Here is a 15,874-nt window from a genome sequence, read left to right as displayed (position 1 = left end):
GTTCATGTTTCCTTCCCTGTACAAGGCTACAAGCTCAAGCTAAAAAGACCATCCATGAGATGCGGGCAAGGGAGTAATGCACTCTCAGCTCCCATGTCTCTTTGAGGAGACAAGGCGTTTGTACACAAGTTTCGTCATCTGATTCTGTTTGACAGCAAGCACTACTTAGTAGCATGTGAGCATTGTTGTTACTGCTGATGTTGCTACCACTCCCTTCGGTGCTATATTCTGCTTTTTTCGCCTGCTCTTTGAGATGAATATAATGTAAAGGCATTTCTAGCTTAATAATTCTTTGAGATGTTACTCTTATTTGGCTCCTTCCCTGAGACATTTACGACGCGTTTGGTTCACTCTCTGGTAACGTATTCGTTCAGGTAATGAGAAGCACCGGTTTCCAATGTTTTCTTGCCGAATACATGCTTTGTTTGGTTGAGCGTCCAACCTCCGGTTTCCTAATCAGCTTTGATCCGGCCGTTTTCGGTTTTGCGAAGCCACGTATCGAAAGACGCTGCTAGCTAATACGTAGTGTGCGTACCAAACGCAGGATACCGTTTTGGAAAACGCTGGAATCGGAAGCCGCGATGTTCGCTCCGAACCAAACGCGTCGTTACTTTGTGAGCTTCTCTTAAATTGAGAAGACCTTTCTTAAATTGAGCAGTATGGCTGCCTTATGTGGCCATTTGTTTTGATTTATGATTATCTTGATCCTGTAATATTAAAGACAGCTGATCCAATTTGTGGCATGGGTTCGAAGTATGTATATAGTTGTGTTGGTAAAGTAGTTGGTTTCGGACAGTTTAATCAATATTTCATTCATGCATTAAGACATAAAAAATTTGAACTTTGAAAAATATATTCAACATATATCGTGCTTGAAGGAGATGGTCAAGACAACGAACGAAGGTGGTGAAAATGGAATCCCAAATTAAGACATTCAGTTGGAAATATGTAGTCATTATTCAGTTTTCTGAGAAGGGCATTTCGGCTGCCAAGCTCACATGCTCCTGGGTAGACAATAAATTCAATGAAATGGCAGTTTTTGGAAAATGATCTGAATTTTGTGTGTGCTACGAGAGCACACATGACACACATCTTCCTAGGTCACATGGAGTCGGGCCCACAAAACAGAGACAGATATAGGAAGACGACGACCCGGCGATGACGTCAGTTCCATTGGTGAACAAGGATCTCGTCGAGACAGCGAAGGTGGTGAAACGGAATCCCAAATTGATACATTCAGTTTGAAATATATGTCATTATTCAATTTTTTGACGAGTACATTTTGGCTGCCGAGCTGACCTGCTGATGGTAGACAGTAAATTCAAAAAAAAGGCAATATTTATGAAACAATGTGAATTTTGTGTGTGCCACGAGAGAGCACACACGACACACATCCTCCTTGGTCATGTGGAGTTGGGCCCACAGAACAGAGAGACCAATATAGAATAAGGCCAAGCGACGACCACCCGGCGACGACCTCCGTTCCTTCGTTTGGTGACCGACGAGGCGACGACTAGATCCATCCATCCCCTTGTGAAACGATATAGGAAGCATTGAACCCTTTGTCTCGGGCCGCACTTGTATATATAGAAAGGATGTCGTGGCTTACAAGACGAGATTGAGAGATCGTTGCGGAGAACGATCGTTACAGGAGGATCAGGAGAAGAGAGATAACAGAAGAAGAGATAGAGAAGGGTACAAGGTTTAAACAGATATCTATCCCTATACAACCCTATCTCTAACCAACTATTCTAACACTCCCCCTCAACCTGAACCTTATAAAACTTTGCTAAGGTTGAGTTGTACTTGAACTCGTCCAACCTTCTCATGGTAAGAGGTTTTGTAAACCCATCAGCAAGTTGATCTCCAGTAGGTATAAACCGAATATCCAGTAGCTTTCGAGTTACTCTTTCTCTGACAAAATGAAAATCAACCTCAATGTGCTTTTGTGTGTGCATGAAAGACCGGATTGGCTGAGCGATAGGTTGTACCAATATTGTCACACCATTACCTCGCAGACAGTGGAGCCTTAATTCCAAGCTCATAGAGTAATGTTTGTATCCACATTACTTCAGCCATTGCATTTGCTAAAGCCTTGTATTCAGCTTTTGTACTTGACCTAGAAACAGTTGCTTGCTTTCTTGCACTCCAAGACACAAGATTTGTTCCCAGAAAACAACAAAATCACCTGTAGACCTTCTGTCATCAGCACACCCTACCCAGTCAGCATCAAAATAAGCAGTAACAAGCATAGAAGAAGACTTAATAATCTGAAGCCCAAGCCCTTCTGAAAACTTGAGATATCTAAGAATTCTCTTCACTGCAGTACAATGAGTGGTTCTGGGCGCATGCAAGTATTGGCAGACCTTATTTACTGAATAGGAAATATCAGGACGTGTAAGTGTTAAATACTGTAAAGCACCTACAACACTTCTATAATTTGTTGCATCTTCTGACCCAAGTGCTTCTCCACTTTCAACTGTAAGCTTTTCTGAGGTAGAAATTGGTGTACTTATTGGCTTGCAATGTTCCAATCCTACACTTCTGAGAATATCAGTAGTATATTTTTCTTGGGAAAAAAGTATACCATCTTTAATTTTTTTACCTCTATACCAAGAAAATAGTGAAGGTCACCCAAGTCCTTGAGAGCAAATTCTAGCTTCACATCCTTAAGTAAGCAGGTAGTAGCATCTGAGCTTGAACTGGAAACAATTATATCATCAACATAACACAAGCACAAAGATAGTGACATTGCCTTTGTTATAAAAGAATAAAGAAGTATCTGCCTTAGACGGTGTGAACCCAAGATTTTGTAACTGCATGCTTAATCTGGAATACCAAGCTCTTGGGGCTTGTTTCAAACCATACAGAGCTTTATCCAACTTACATACATACTGTGGTGTGCTTTGATTCTCATACCCTGGTGGCTGCCGCATGAACACTTCTTCCTCAAGAACACCATGAAGAAATGCGTTCTGGACATCTAGCTGTCTTAAACTCCAACCTCTGGAAATTGCAATAGACAAGACAAGTCGAATAGTAGCTGACTTAATAACAGGGCTAAAGGTATCTTCATAACCAATTTCAAACCTCTGTTTAAACCCTTTTGCAACTATTCTTGCCTTATACCTGTCTATGCTTCCATCAAACTTTCTTTTTATCTTTTATAACCATTTACAATCAATAATATTGTTCCCATGTTTTGGTGGTACTAAATGCCAAGTCTTATTTTTCGTAAGTGCATTATATTCATTATCCATAGCTTCCTTCCACTCCTTATTAGCAAGAGCATCACGCAAGTGATTTGGTTCACCGGTAGTGGTAAGAAAAGCCCGTTTTAATTTGTCATACCTTATTGTACCATCATTTTATTGTTTTTCCTTGACAATACCTGACCGAGACCGTGTATTTCGAAGAAAGGGCGTAGAGGGCACAAGAGCAGCTGTTGTGGTAGAGGGCACACGCGATCCTAACGAAGCTGAATCAGCCACAGAGGATCTGATCCTCTCGTGATCCAAGGCAATCAGCGAGCCAGCCGGCTCCTGATCCGAGGCAGATCCGGCCTCACGCGTGCGGTCGGCCGCGCACCCGCGGTCTGCCTGGACCCGCAGAGACGTGGCAGCGGGCGACTCGGCCGCGCACCCGCGGTCTGCCTGGTCCCGTAGAGACGTGACGGCGGGCGACTGGCCCTCTCCCGCACCTGGGCTGGCGAGACTGTCGTCGCATGGGCGCGTGGGTGCGGCAGGACTGGTGCGGTCCACCCGGTCGGAGCTGTCGGCCACCAGCCCGCATGTGGCCACGCGCACGGGTAAAGGATCCGCCTGGGATCGCACGCCGTCAGCGGAGGCAGGCCTGGCGGGCGAATCAGCCTCGGATCTGTCGCTGTCAACTAGATCAGCATGATTTTCCGCGCCTGCTTTGTTTGTTTCCTCGTACATAAAATGACACCCTGAATTAGCATATATATCAACATAATCAGGTTCAATTAATGCACCCCCGTGATCAGGAAGCGAAACATAGTCGGTAGAAGAGCAATTTCAGCACGAAGCAAGGCGCCGGCGTTTGAATGAAGTTTGGAAAACGGAAAGACGGTTTCATCAAAAACAACATCTCGAGATATATAGATGCGTCCAGTAACAATTTCAAGACACTTATAGCCTTTGTGAAGGTTGCTATAGCCAAGGAAGACACATTGTGTGGACTGAAACTCAAGCTTGTGACGATTGTAAGGACGCAGATTAGGATAGCAAGCACATACAAAAGTTTTGAGATAGTTATAATCAGGTTTTCGCTTGTACAATCGCTCTAAAGGGGTAGAGTTGCCAATGACTCTACTGGGAGGATGATTAATAAGATAAGTGGCGGTGATAAAAGCTTCATCCCAATATTTAAGAGGCATGGATGCATCAGCTAAAAGAGAGAGGCCAACTTCAACAATGTGGCGATGTTTGCGCTCAGCAAAGCTATTTTGTTGATGAGCATGAGGACAAGATACATGATGGGTTATCCCAATGCTACGAAAAAAAAGTTGAGTTTCTCATACTCCCCTCCCCAGTCACTTTGGACTGAAAGAATTTTTCTATCAAATTGTCGCTCAACAAGTTTCTGAAAGCAAATATATCCAAGTAAACTTGTTATAATCATCCATAAAACTGACATAATATTTTTTTCTATCAAAAAAATCTCTGGCATGACCCCATACATCACTGAAAATAAGTTCTAACAAAGCATGAGACACACTAGTTGACTTGGGATAAGGAAGCTGATGGCTCTTGGCACATTGACAAGCTTCACACATGGACTCACAATTTGGACTATGAGACAAAAGAAGATTGTCTTTATTGACTATTTGTTTGACGATGATCGAAGATGAATGCCCTAATCGTTGATGCCACCGTGCCAAAAAGGGCTTGATGACGGAGTAGACTTGACGACGCTTGCGACCTAGTGCTCCGGATGGAATGGGGTAGAGCCCTCCAATGCATCTACCGTGATGAAGGAGTTCCCCCGTTGCCCGATCCTTAATGAAAAAATAATGTGGTGAGTTTCAAAGAAGACATTATTGTCAGTGGCTAAACAAGACATGGATGCAAGGTTCTTGTCAGCTTGTGGGACATGAAGCACATCTCTAAGAACTAGACCACGTTTAAGTGTAGGGGAATTAATAGAACCTTGATCGATGTGACAAATATACATACCTCCATCGCTTGCGGTGTGAATCTGGTCGTTGCCATGATAGCGCTCACGAAGGGCAAGCTGCTCGAGCTCATTGGTCACGTGGTCCGTAGCGCCAGAGTCAATGTACCAGACACCGTCGCCGCCCTGTTCACGCATGGCAGCAGCAACATGGCGGGCGTCAGGCACGTAGTCCTCGTCAAACCGATGCCAGCAGTCGATAACCTCGTGGCCAGACTTCTTGCAAAGCTGGCAGCGAGGGCGACCACGTGAGGGAGGACCACGGCCGTTGTTGTTGTTGAAGCCGCCGCCGCCCGCTGGTGTTGTAGCAAGCTATGTAAAGCACACACAAAAACGCGCCTAATCGCATTCTGGGAAGCAACCCTTTGCTGTCCCTTCACGGAAAAAGTCATAGCTGAAGCTAGGAAGCTCTAAAACATGCAAACGAGATGGCTATGGATTCATGGGGAACTCATCTACAAATAACTCCGACTATTCAACCTCAGATTATGAGGTTATGTGGGTCAAAACCAGCAAAAACATCTCTGTTGTTCTCAGATTCAGGAATAATGAGTAGCCTCATTTGGAAATCCATAGCAAGACCAATACTCATGGGGAGTAAGTAAATAAAATTGATCTAAGAACTAAAATGTATCATGTAGCTATACCATTGCATAGCATCAATTTATCAGCCCTCGAAGATCCTGAAAAGCTATGGGCAAAAACTATAGAAATGCTGTTTTGCAGAAACAGAGCAGCAACTTGTTTTTATCGCCCCGGCTAAACGGCTGAACCAAATTGAGTGAATGACCACTCAAAACGATCGTGGTAACAATAACTACAAAATATTCCACATGACCCCCACCTAATTTTGCCATATAGGAAATCGAAATTGCTGGTTTCCAGATCTGAACGCCCAGAAACAGCAGCATAAACTACTTTTTCCCCAATTCCTTCACATAGGTTTCTTGTCCTAACCCTATCACTAATAGATGGTGATAGATCATAAATGGCGGGGAACCTCACCTCTATGGTCAAATCACAAAGATTTGGTGAAGGGAAAAGTTGGGGAAGCTTTCTTGTTCTCCCTCTTCTTGTCTCCTTTCCTTCTTCCTCAAAGCCCTAAATCAAAGGGCAGCCATGGAGGTGGTGAAGGGCGTGGTGCAGCAAGGAGGCACCTGGGGAGGAGTGGGGAAGGAAGGGAGGAGGGAGTAGGCTGGCTGGAGAAGAGAGGAGAAAGGGATTCTTCCCTTCGGCTTGGGGAAGAGAAGAAAGATGTGGAGCACGCCTCCTATGGACAAGCAGAGCTCACATTGTGAGGGAGAGGTAAGAGATAAGGTTCAGTTTTTCTATTTCCTGAATTAGAGAATATTTTGAAATTCCCTACTAATATGAGCCGTGGGATTGAAATAAATCATAGGAGATGAACCCGGAGTCCGACTCGAGGAAATAGGTAGTGCATTTCGACTATCTCGGCGAGCCTGAATCAACTAAAGAGTCGGATTTATGAATTGATGGACCAAGTAAACATGGATAAAGAGTCCGAAAGCACGATTTATGGAAAAATCGATTATTGGAAACCGGGGGGTGTTACAGGCTGCAGTCTCAAAAGTTTGTTGTTGTTTTGGAGATCGATGGGTCCGTTCATCGTTCTGCAGTGGGTGCTTATTGTTGCTGAGATGCAAGCACTGTTGCTTTTTTAAAATTGGCTACGGCCATTGCGTGAAAGGTCATGAACATGCGAACTGTGTAGGCCTCTCACGCCCTCTGTTTTATGTGGACACACACAAACAGTGATGCCCGCTTCAGAGTTTCAGAGAAGAAGCAGAAGCAGAGTAACTGAAAACAGAGGAGACAGAAACTATACAACATTGAACTTAAACACTGAACCGTCGCACCCAGCTGCTTCAACTCACCGGGACAGAAACGTGTGCAAGTTGCAGGCCGCTGCACTTGGCACACCACACAGTTGTATCCTTCACACTTACGCACTTGTTCAACTCAATGACACGACAAGAAGTTTAACTCTAACAAACTGTCATGGAGCTCTCTCTGTGTACACATTTGCATGTCACTCCGATTGTTATTTTACTTCTTTCAGTGATAAATCTAGGTGCTGTTGGAATGGAGACGCTCTCTGTTTCCTGGATGAAGTTGACGCCGACTGATTTGGGCATCAAACTTGCTACCAGCTCGTTCTCTTGATGGCACATTTGGACACATAACAACACTCTCCTGTTGAATGGGCTGAAGGGATGCTGCTGCACTGCACGACAGGTGCTGGACATACATAACCGGGTTTTCTGTTGTTTCCTCGGTATATGCCTTTTAGGTAGACAAAGCCAAAAACCAGGAGCATCACCAATATGAGAGTTGCTGCTGCTCCTCCTCATCCGGTTCTCAGGTTAATTTTCAGAGGTTTTAGCTACATACTTTCGCAAAATGTATAGTTTCTCCTTTTTCGTTGGAAAATGTAATTCATGCACCCGTCCGCGCTTACAAAGATCTACTTTTCGCTTTTTGTTCAGTAGCAGTCTGGAATAGATGTTCCTAAGTTTCCTCTTACAAGTCGTTTCTGCATCCAAAAGGCATTACAAAGATTTACCTTTAGCTGTTATTTCTACGAGGACGGTTGCGTGTTTCGCACAGTTCTGTCTTTATTGTTGCTCAGATGCACGCACTGCCATTGTGGGAAAGCTAGTGAGCACGTGAATTGTAATTGCTCTCTGCCTTTGACCACACTGGAATGCCATTCGGATTGTCCAGTGATATATCTTGGTGATGTTGGAAATGGAAATGCAGCATCCGAAGACATCATTTTATTCTTCGGCATGATATCATTGAAGGACAGAAAGTATATATAGTCGATGACAGCGTGTGGGTGGGTCAGTTTTACATAGGATACGACAATGTCCACGGTCAAGTGGGCAGGTGTAGACTTTGCCAGGGAAACTCCGCCTGATACGACCAATAGTCGCCACTGCCTTGCCCATATATGTTTTAATTTTCTATAGATATGGATGTTAACGTTCTACCTAAGCCGACACCCAACAGATAGCTAGCTGGCTAGCTAGCTTCAGTTGGCATGCATATGTAGAGCTAAGAAATAACCAAGCAACTACACTTGGCTTCTTCCATTTGTCGACAACAAGGGTATCATTTGTATTGCTTACGTACTCAATCTTATTTTACTCCGCAATAAATTCCACAATTTGTTCTACCATATCAAGAGCAAAGCATGATACTAACTTGCAGCCTTGGAAGTAAGCAGGATCTGCATATCCAAACAAACAAGAACATTGTGACAACCACCTCAAAACAAACAAACACATTGTGACAACCTTTGCCTTGGTTAACTAATCAAAGGTAGTAGCACTGCGCTGTATACCTCATGTTGGCAAAATGGCATTGGGGTCTCTACACGCGCGGCTGCACATTTCAATACTTTTTGAACTTAATTATAGATGCAAGGCAAGGATAGGCATGAACCCCTCTTCCAGGTCAATTAGCATACAAGTTTGATTAGCTATTAACTCTCTCTAGTCGAGAGAACTTTTTCTTGAAGCAACATGGGACGAAACGTGGTGATCATTGGAATTCAGTAAATTGGTATTGGTATTGGTTATTTAATTACAACCTACTAACATAATGACGCAATTAACCAGAGGATGGGCTAGTTTGGTTTGCACCCTAGATCCATGGCTGAATTTTTTTGTGCCTGGCATGTTCCTGGACAGTTGAAGTTTTCTGCCTAATGAGGCTAGCCACGCAGCAGTATGTTTGGTTTCTACTCTGGCGTGCACCGTTAGTTGTATGGCACATTGGTTTCTAGTCGGTGTACGCAAGGAAAGAGGCATATTACTGGGGCTAGCCGGTTGGTGCATATGCGTACAATTCTGACCAGCCGGTTGTACCCTCCAAAAAGAAAACCCTAAGAGAAGAAACAAAATGGGAACCAAAAAAAAAAAGACCATCAGTACCGTGCGCCGTTAACCCGACCAGTGAATCTAAAACAAACTTGTGTCGTATACAGCACATAGCCTGCATAAAATTTCGGGAATGGCTAGAAATCAGTCAGCTAACTTTTTTAGTTGAGGTCAGTCGATTTCTGGGCCATTGGATTCGAAATCAATGGCCCAGATTGTTTCTTCAACGCCTTCATTCGAATCAAGGGAGCAAATCGAAGAGGCTTACTGCGACAACAAATGCAACCTAGAAGGTGAACTACTTGTATCGTGCGCTTATGCATTCAGAGGTCCCATTGGCTAATAACATGAAAAATATGAAAGTTGAAGACTTCACTCAAAGTAAACATTTTCATATGGTATTTTTGACAGGGATTTGTGCTATCCAAACAAGATCTTGACCGCCGCAATTGGCAAGGAAGCAAGAAGTGCAACTTTTGTACTCATGATGAGATATTCAGACACCTCTTTCTCTAGTGCTACTTTGTGAGTACATGGCCAGTCTTTCAAACAACGTTCAATTTGTATCAGCCCACAAGTATTATCAATATTATTGTAAATTATATTATTTTGTGCGATATATTAGCATCATAATCATAGGTTTATATAAAAAATAATGGTCAATATTACACCTTCAAGTATGTATTGATGCCTATAACTAATATTGTCTATTATGCAATGTAAGGATAATAGGAGTAGGAAAAAATAATTGCTTGATGCCATCGCATTTGCGAAAGCCACCTTGCCAGTTAAAACTAAAACTATAGTGAGCACTAGCTAAGACAACGCTTGCAATTATTGATCACTGGGGCTAACTTGCTAGAGCGGGACTTGAATTAGCTTAAAATAATGAGCATAGGGCCAGTAAATCACTAAGTTAAATTAACAATCTTTGAGACAAAGACGGATTTTGTCTTTCAGCTAGGAGCGTGGGGCAGTTAGCATCTAAGTTAACTTAAAAATCATTGGAACAAACGTGGATTTTACCTCTTAGCTAATAGTGAGGATGAACATGGTCATAAGTCTTGGGAAGCAAGTGGGTTACTTGTTTAACAAGAATGACGAAGCAGAAACAAGTGGGTTCTTTGTTTAATTAGAATGACGAAGCAAAAAACTATATGGATGGAGTGGGGGATCATTCATTCAGCCTACACTTCTTTCTCATCAATACACACAAAACTAATAGCCTTAGCGAGCTCTTGGCGCAACCATGGAGGCAGCTCTAGTGAGTGCAGCGACAGGCGCCCTGAAACCCGTTATGAGGAAGCTGGCCGCTTTGATGGGTGATGAGTACAAGCATCTCAAGGAAGTGCAAGGCGATATCAGGTTTGTCACGGATGAGCTCACTGCCATGCATGCGTTTCTCCTCAAGATGTCGGAGGAGGAGGAACCTGATGAACAAGATAAGGTATGGATGACAGCGGTGCGGGAGCTATCCTATGACATGGAGGACTCCATCAACGACTTCATGCAATGTGTTGACGATAAAAACACTAAGATAGATGGCTTCATAGAGAAAATCAAGAACTCACTCAGAAAATTGGGAAAGGCGAAGGATCGGCGCCAGATTGGCTTTGATATACAAGATCTGAAGAGGCAAATCATTGTGGTGAGCAGTCGGAATGAAAGGTACAAGACTCCTCAGGCTGTCCTCAAGACCATCAACTTCTCCAACAACAAAATTGAGGTCGTTGACCCTAGAGCTTTAGCTATCTTTGAGCGTGCATCAAAGCTCGTCGGAATTGATGAACCAAAGTCTGAACTAATGGAACTATTGACTGAAGAGGATGGACGCGCATCAACGGAACAACAACTGAAGATGGTATCCATTGTCGGATCTGGAGGAATGGGCAAGACAACTCTTGCAAATCAAGTATATCAAGAGATCAAAGAGAAATTCAAGTGTAAGGCTTTCGTATCACTATCACGAAATCCAGACATGATGAATATCTTGAGAATCATTCTCAGCGAACTTAGTTGTCAAGTTTATGCTCACACTGAAGCAGGGAGCATCAAGGTTTTGGCTACCAGTCGAAATTTCAAGATTTCCCATGGTTACCACGTATTTCCGTGCCCCTCGGTAAATCGTCATACCGAGCAAAAAATACCATTTTTTTGAAATTTTTGAATTTAAACACTCGATTTACAGTAAGGTATGTAGGGTCTAATTAATGCAATGAAAGTTGGTTATGGCATGTTGGTAGCAACCTAGTTCCTGTTTTGAGAGGTCTCTGGTTTGAATATTCGTTCATTTTCTTATTTGAATTCAAAATTCAACTATAAAATTCGCTCGAAATATTCTCGGTATTTGTCGGTATTTCTCGGTAACCGTGGTAACCACATTTATCAGTCCCCCTCGGTAAAATTACCTCATTCGGTAACCAAAACCTTGGGGAGCATACAACAACTAATCAGCAAGATTAACGATTACCTAGCTCACAAAAGGTACTATTTTATTTGTTTAATTCGCTTGGCATCCATACAAAATTATTACTATTTATGAAATAAAAATTATACTAGTAACTAATTTTTTCATCAAACAGTTTCATAATTATACTCTATCTTTCTAGTATAAAAATTAATAGTCAGACATATGCGAACACTTCTTTCGATGTCCTTAACTAGTTAATTAATTTGGTTGTTGCATATGGAGGAAAATGAAGTCATGTGAAAGCAGTAAGTGCATATATTTAGCATAGAGTGAAATAGGTCTCTAGTCCCATAACTCAAACTGATTGCATGCTTTAGGCCAACAACTCGAAAAATGATCAATTTAGACCATAAAGTTGTTAGTCTGATCAAACAAGACCAAAACCGATTCGGAAGAGAAAAAAACCCAGCTATGTGGCCGCCACGTGCTCCGACTGACTTGCACTAATCTATTTGCAAACTGGCAATATTTTTTAAACAATCCAATGTACCGGTGTATGGGGGGAGTTACGAAAAAGTATTGCCTTGCCTTGAACGTGAACCCAAGCCCTTCGGTACATGCGCCTAGCTAATCACTAGGGTACGAACCAACTAGTTTTTTATGATGTAGCCCGCTCTATGTATCATAATGACCCCTTTGAAATAAATCGTTGTAAGATTATGTAAAATCTGCTCGATTTCCTTCTGTAATTAATCTTTATAATGACGCCTTTGAAAGCACTTTTTAAAACTATGAAATAAAGCAGGGATTGAACCCACACTACAAGGAAAGGATCAAAGTGTAATAGTTTTGAAATCAAAAGTGTAATAGTGTTTGGTGTACCTAACGAGTTACATGAAATATATTAACGAGTTTATTGCCTGCAAAGCACGAGATATGTATTACTCCAAATGCATAAAGCTGCATTGCTCTTTTATGACCTCTAGAAAAAACATTATTTTGTTTAATAAGCACCCATTTAAGTGTGTACATATAGCTCTATTGGTCTTTTATGGCCTGGTTTTGCATAGAGATCCCCCATTTATCTTAAATACATTTTTAATGTGGAAATTTGTGGCTGCACCCTCCTTCGGTGCACCCACGCAAGAAAACGTAGTAAAATATTTCAAAAAATTCTGAGACTTTGTGAGAATGATCACCAACAAATGTTATGGGTCCTTGTAAAGTTTGATGGTCAAATAGTATTCGAGGAGCTCCGTACAAAAAAGAAAAAATTACAAAATCTGCTCAAACAGTGCACTTACATTTTGACTAATTTTCAGTGATTTTGTCTTTTTTGTACAGAGCTTCTCGAATGTTATTTGACCACCAAACTTTGCAAACACCCATAACATTTGTTGATGATCATTCCCACAAAATTTCTGAACTTTTTGATATGTTTTTCTATGTTTTCTTCGGTGGGTGCACCGAGCTGGTGTGTAGAAAAACCACTCTCTTGTTAATGTGGACTCATAAGTTCCCCTTTTTTCTCCTTTTGTTGTAGAAGTCATTTTAAGATTCCAAAATAACTAATATCACTCATAAAATCGTGTGCAGGTATTTTATAGTGATTGATGACATATGGGACATCAAAACATGGGATGTTCTTAAGTGCGCATTCCCCATGAACAGTTGTGGTAGCATAATAATCACCACTACTCGTATGCGTGATGTCGCATATTCATGTCGTTCATCAATCGGTGGTCATATTTACAGTATAAAGCCTCTTAATATGTCACACTCAAGACAACTATTTCACAGAAGATTATTTAACTCTGAAGAAGATTGCCCGCTATCACTCGAAACCATTTCTAACCAAATATTGAAAAAATGTGATGGATTGCCTTTGGCGATCATTGCTATATCTGGTTTGTTGGCCAACAAAGAAAGAACAAAGCATCTGTGGAACGAAGTGAAAGATTCAATTGGTCGTGCACTAGAAAGGAATCCTAGTGTCGAACGAATGATCAAGATATTGTCACTTAGTTACTTTGATCTGCCTCCTCATCTTAAAACATGTCTCCTCTATCTAAGTATATTTCCAGAAGATTCTGTTATTGAGAAGAAAGCCCTTATATGGAAATGGATTGCAGAAGGAATTATTCACAAAGATGGCAAATATACAACATATGAGTTAGGAGAGAGGTGTTTTAATGAGCTCGTTAATAGGAGTTTAATCCAACCAGTGGAGCTGGACAAATATGATAAGGTGTTTAATTGCCGAGTTCATGATACAATTCTTGATTTCATTATATCCAAGTCCATTGAAGAGAACTTTGTTTCTTTCATTGGTGTCCCCAGTTTAACAATAGGGACAGAAAGTAGAGTGCGCCGATTCTCCATGCAAGTTGAAGGAGAACGAATATCTGAAATGCCGACGAGCGTGATATTGTCTCATGTCCGGTCACTTAATGTGTTTGGGAATACAGTGAAAATCCCCCCAATGAAGTATTTCAGGCATTTGCGCGTTGTGGACTTTGGAAGATGCGGGCAAGTGGAAAACCACCATCTTGCAGATGTAGGCCGTCTTTTTCAGCTAAGGTACCTCAACATTAGCTGGACAAGGGTACGCAATCTTCCAGAACAAATCAGGCATCTACGGTGCTTAGAGTTGTTGGACATTAGGCGCACGGAGGTCTCCAGTTTACCAGCAAGTATTGTCAATCTCAAAAAGCTGGCACATCTACTTGTTAGCAGACTTGTTAGATTTCCTGATGGCATTGCAAAGATGCAAGCACTGGAAACATTGAAATGGGTGAGCGCCGACCAGTCATGTAACTTTCTGCAGGAGCTTGGGCAGCTAAAGAATCTGAGGAAGCTGAACCTTTGCCATATGAATGATGCAGAACAGAACAAGGAGATTATTGCTTATTCTCTCAATGAACTATGCACACAAAACCTTACATCTCTAACTATGTGGAATGATCATGATAGCATCCTATTGAATACATGGTGCACTTCTCCTCCACTTAACCTTCAAAAGCTTGTGACTTCGGCCTGGGTCCTCCCAAAGGTTCCGGATTGGATAGGATCACTCATGAACTTGCAGAAGTTAAGCTTGGAAGTGGAGAGAATCAGGCAGGAAGATATCTTCATCCTTGGAGCCTTACCTTCTCTGCTTACTCTGAGTCTCCAAGGAATGGAAGATCGGTCTTCTTGTAAAGACAGAAGGCTGGCAATCACAAGTGAAGCTGGGTTCCGAAGCCTGAGGATGTTTACTTACGTGGTGCTGGGAGATGGGATGGATCTCATGTTTACAGCAAGATGTATGCCCAAGCTAGAAAAACTGATAATTCATTTTTCCGGTGGTGTTGAAAATGAGACTCTCTGCTGTCCTGGTGCTATTGATTTTGGGATAAGAAACCTGTCGAGCCTCACTACTTTCAGATGTGAGTTTGTTTGCGACAGGGGCATTGCTGATGCTATAATTGCTTCCCTGAAGAGAGAAGTCAGCACACATCCTAATAACGACCTTCGTCTAATCATCGAGATGTACAAGTATGTATGTTACTTTTTCTCTAGCTTTATTATGTATATATCCCTTACTAGGTACTAGTTCGTTGTTAGGGCATAGAAGTAATGATTCTATCTCAAACTGAACATCTCATAATGTTTTCTAAAAATAAAATCGACAGTTTGGGTTCTACATATATATTAAGCTTACAGCCTTTTGACCTTAATATATGCAGCTATCACCGTTAGATTCTAACTGTCCCACTCATTCGCAGTGTTGAACTCGAGCTCCAGCTGCTTCAGTAGCAGACTGAGTATCATGCAGTGGAATTTGGAGCTAGATCTATTGTGCCAATGCCATTTGGGTAAACAAGCCAAGGACATCACCAACATGAGAGTTGCCGCTGGCTCCTGCTCATCATAAATTCCCGAAATTAGTTTCCAGAGTTTTCAGCTACAAACTTCTCTCAACAAGTATATTGTCTCTTTCTGTTGCAAAATGTAATCGCTTATGGAGAATTACCTTGACAAATAATTAGTGTATCCGCATGCGTGTTATGCGGGGGTTTTGTTTTTTGCTGGTTGCGATTCTGTAAATATGAGCAGAAGTGTCTTAGCCGGTTCTAGCTTCTAAAATCATGGGCACCTTGCAGAAATCAATGGGGCAGAGTATGTCTTAGCAGCTTCTAGGCTTCTAGCCTAACCTTTCTTGTTGGGAGACTCGCAGAAAATCATGGGCACCTCGCAGAAATCAATGCCCATCCTGCCTTATGCAACTGGTATTTGAATTGGGGAAGACATTGCTTCTTTGCATTGTATACACTTGTGTTTTATGGATCAGTTAGCTAGTTGCGTTTGCTACTTACAAGTT

The 15,874-nt window shown here is 42.0% G+C and overlaps 2 protein-coding genes and 1 long non-coding RNA gene across 5 annotated transcripts; 2 read left to right on the top strand and 1 right to left on the bottom strand.

The window, feature by feature from the left end:
* Positions 1 to 1,572: 1,572 nt before the first annotated feature.
* On the bottom strand, positions 1,573 to 6,481 carry LOC119325638. 3 transcript variants are annotated; one of them, XR_005157608.1, is made up of 3 exons: positions 5,199 to 6,195; positions 2,012 to 5,020; positions 1,573 to 1,914 (listed from the first exon to the last, which is right to left on the bottom strand). It is a non-coding gene; the product is annotated as an uncharacterized LOC119325638 (long non-coding RNA). The 3 variants fall into 3 exon arrangements; XR_005157609.1 differs by lacking the exon at positions 1,573 to 1,914 and adding an exon at positions 6,202 to 6,481 and having other exon boundaries at positions 2,267 to 5,020; positions 5,199 to 5,570; XR_005157610.1 differs by lacking the exon at positions 1,573 to 1,914 and adding an exon at positions 6,202 to 6,481 and having other exon boundaries at positions 2,267 to 5,020; positions 5,199 to 5,492.
* A 3,844-nt stretch (positions 6,482 to 10,325) lies between these two features.
* Positions 10,326 to 11,494, top strand: LOC119324689 (disease resistance protein Pik-2-like). The gene has a single exon (XM_037598457.1). The coding sequence runs from the start codon at positions 10,351 to 10,353 to the stop codon at positions 11,257 to 11,259; it is 909 nt and encodes a 302-aa protein (XP_037454354.1). The 5' UTR covers positions 10,326 to 10,350; the 3' UTR covers positions 11,260 to 11,494.
* Positions 10,954 to 15,577, top strand: LOC119324687 (disease resistance protein RGA5-like). Its single transcript, XM_037598456.1, has 3 exons — positions 10,954 to 11,044; positions 13,108 to 15,048; positions 15,279 to 15,577. Exons 2-3 carry the CDS (start codon positions 13,175 to 13,177, stop codon positions 15,307 to 15,309), a joined length of 1,905 nt encoding a protein of 634 aa, XP_037454353.1. The 5' UTR covers positions 10,954 to 11,044; positions 13,108 to 13,174; the 3' UTR covers positions 15,310 to 15,577.
* Positions 15,578 to 15,874: the final 297 nt, after the last annotated feature.

This window comes from Triticum dicoccoides, chromosome 6B (assembly GCF_002162155.2).
Source record: "Triticum dicoccoides isolate Atlit2015 ecotype Zavitan chromosome 6B, WEW_v2.0, whole genome shotgun sequence".
Lineage (NCBI taxonomy): Eukaryota > Viridiplantae > Streptophyta > Magnoliopsida > Poales > Poaceae > Triticum > Triticum dicoccoides.
The sequence above is the reverse complement of the archived record's forward strand: the minus strand, read 5'-3'. Positions and strand labels throughout refer to the sequence as shown.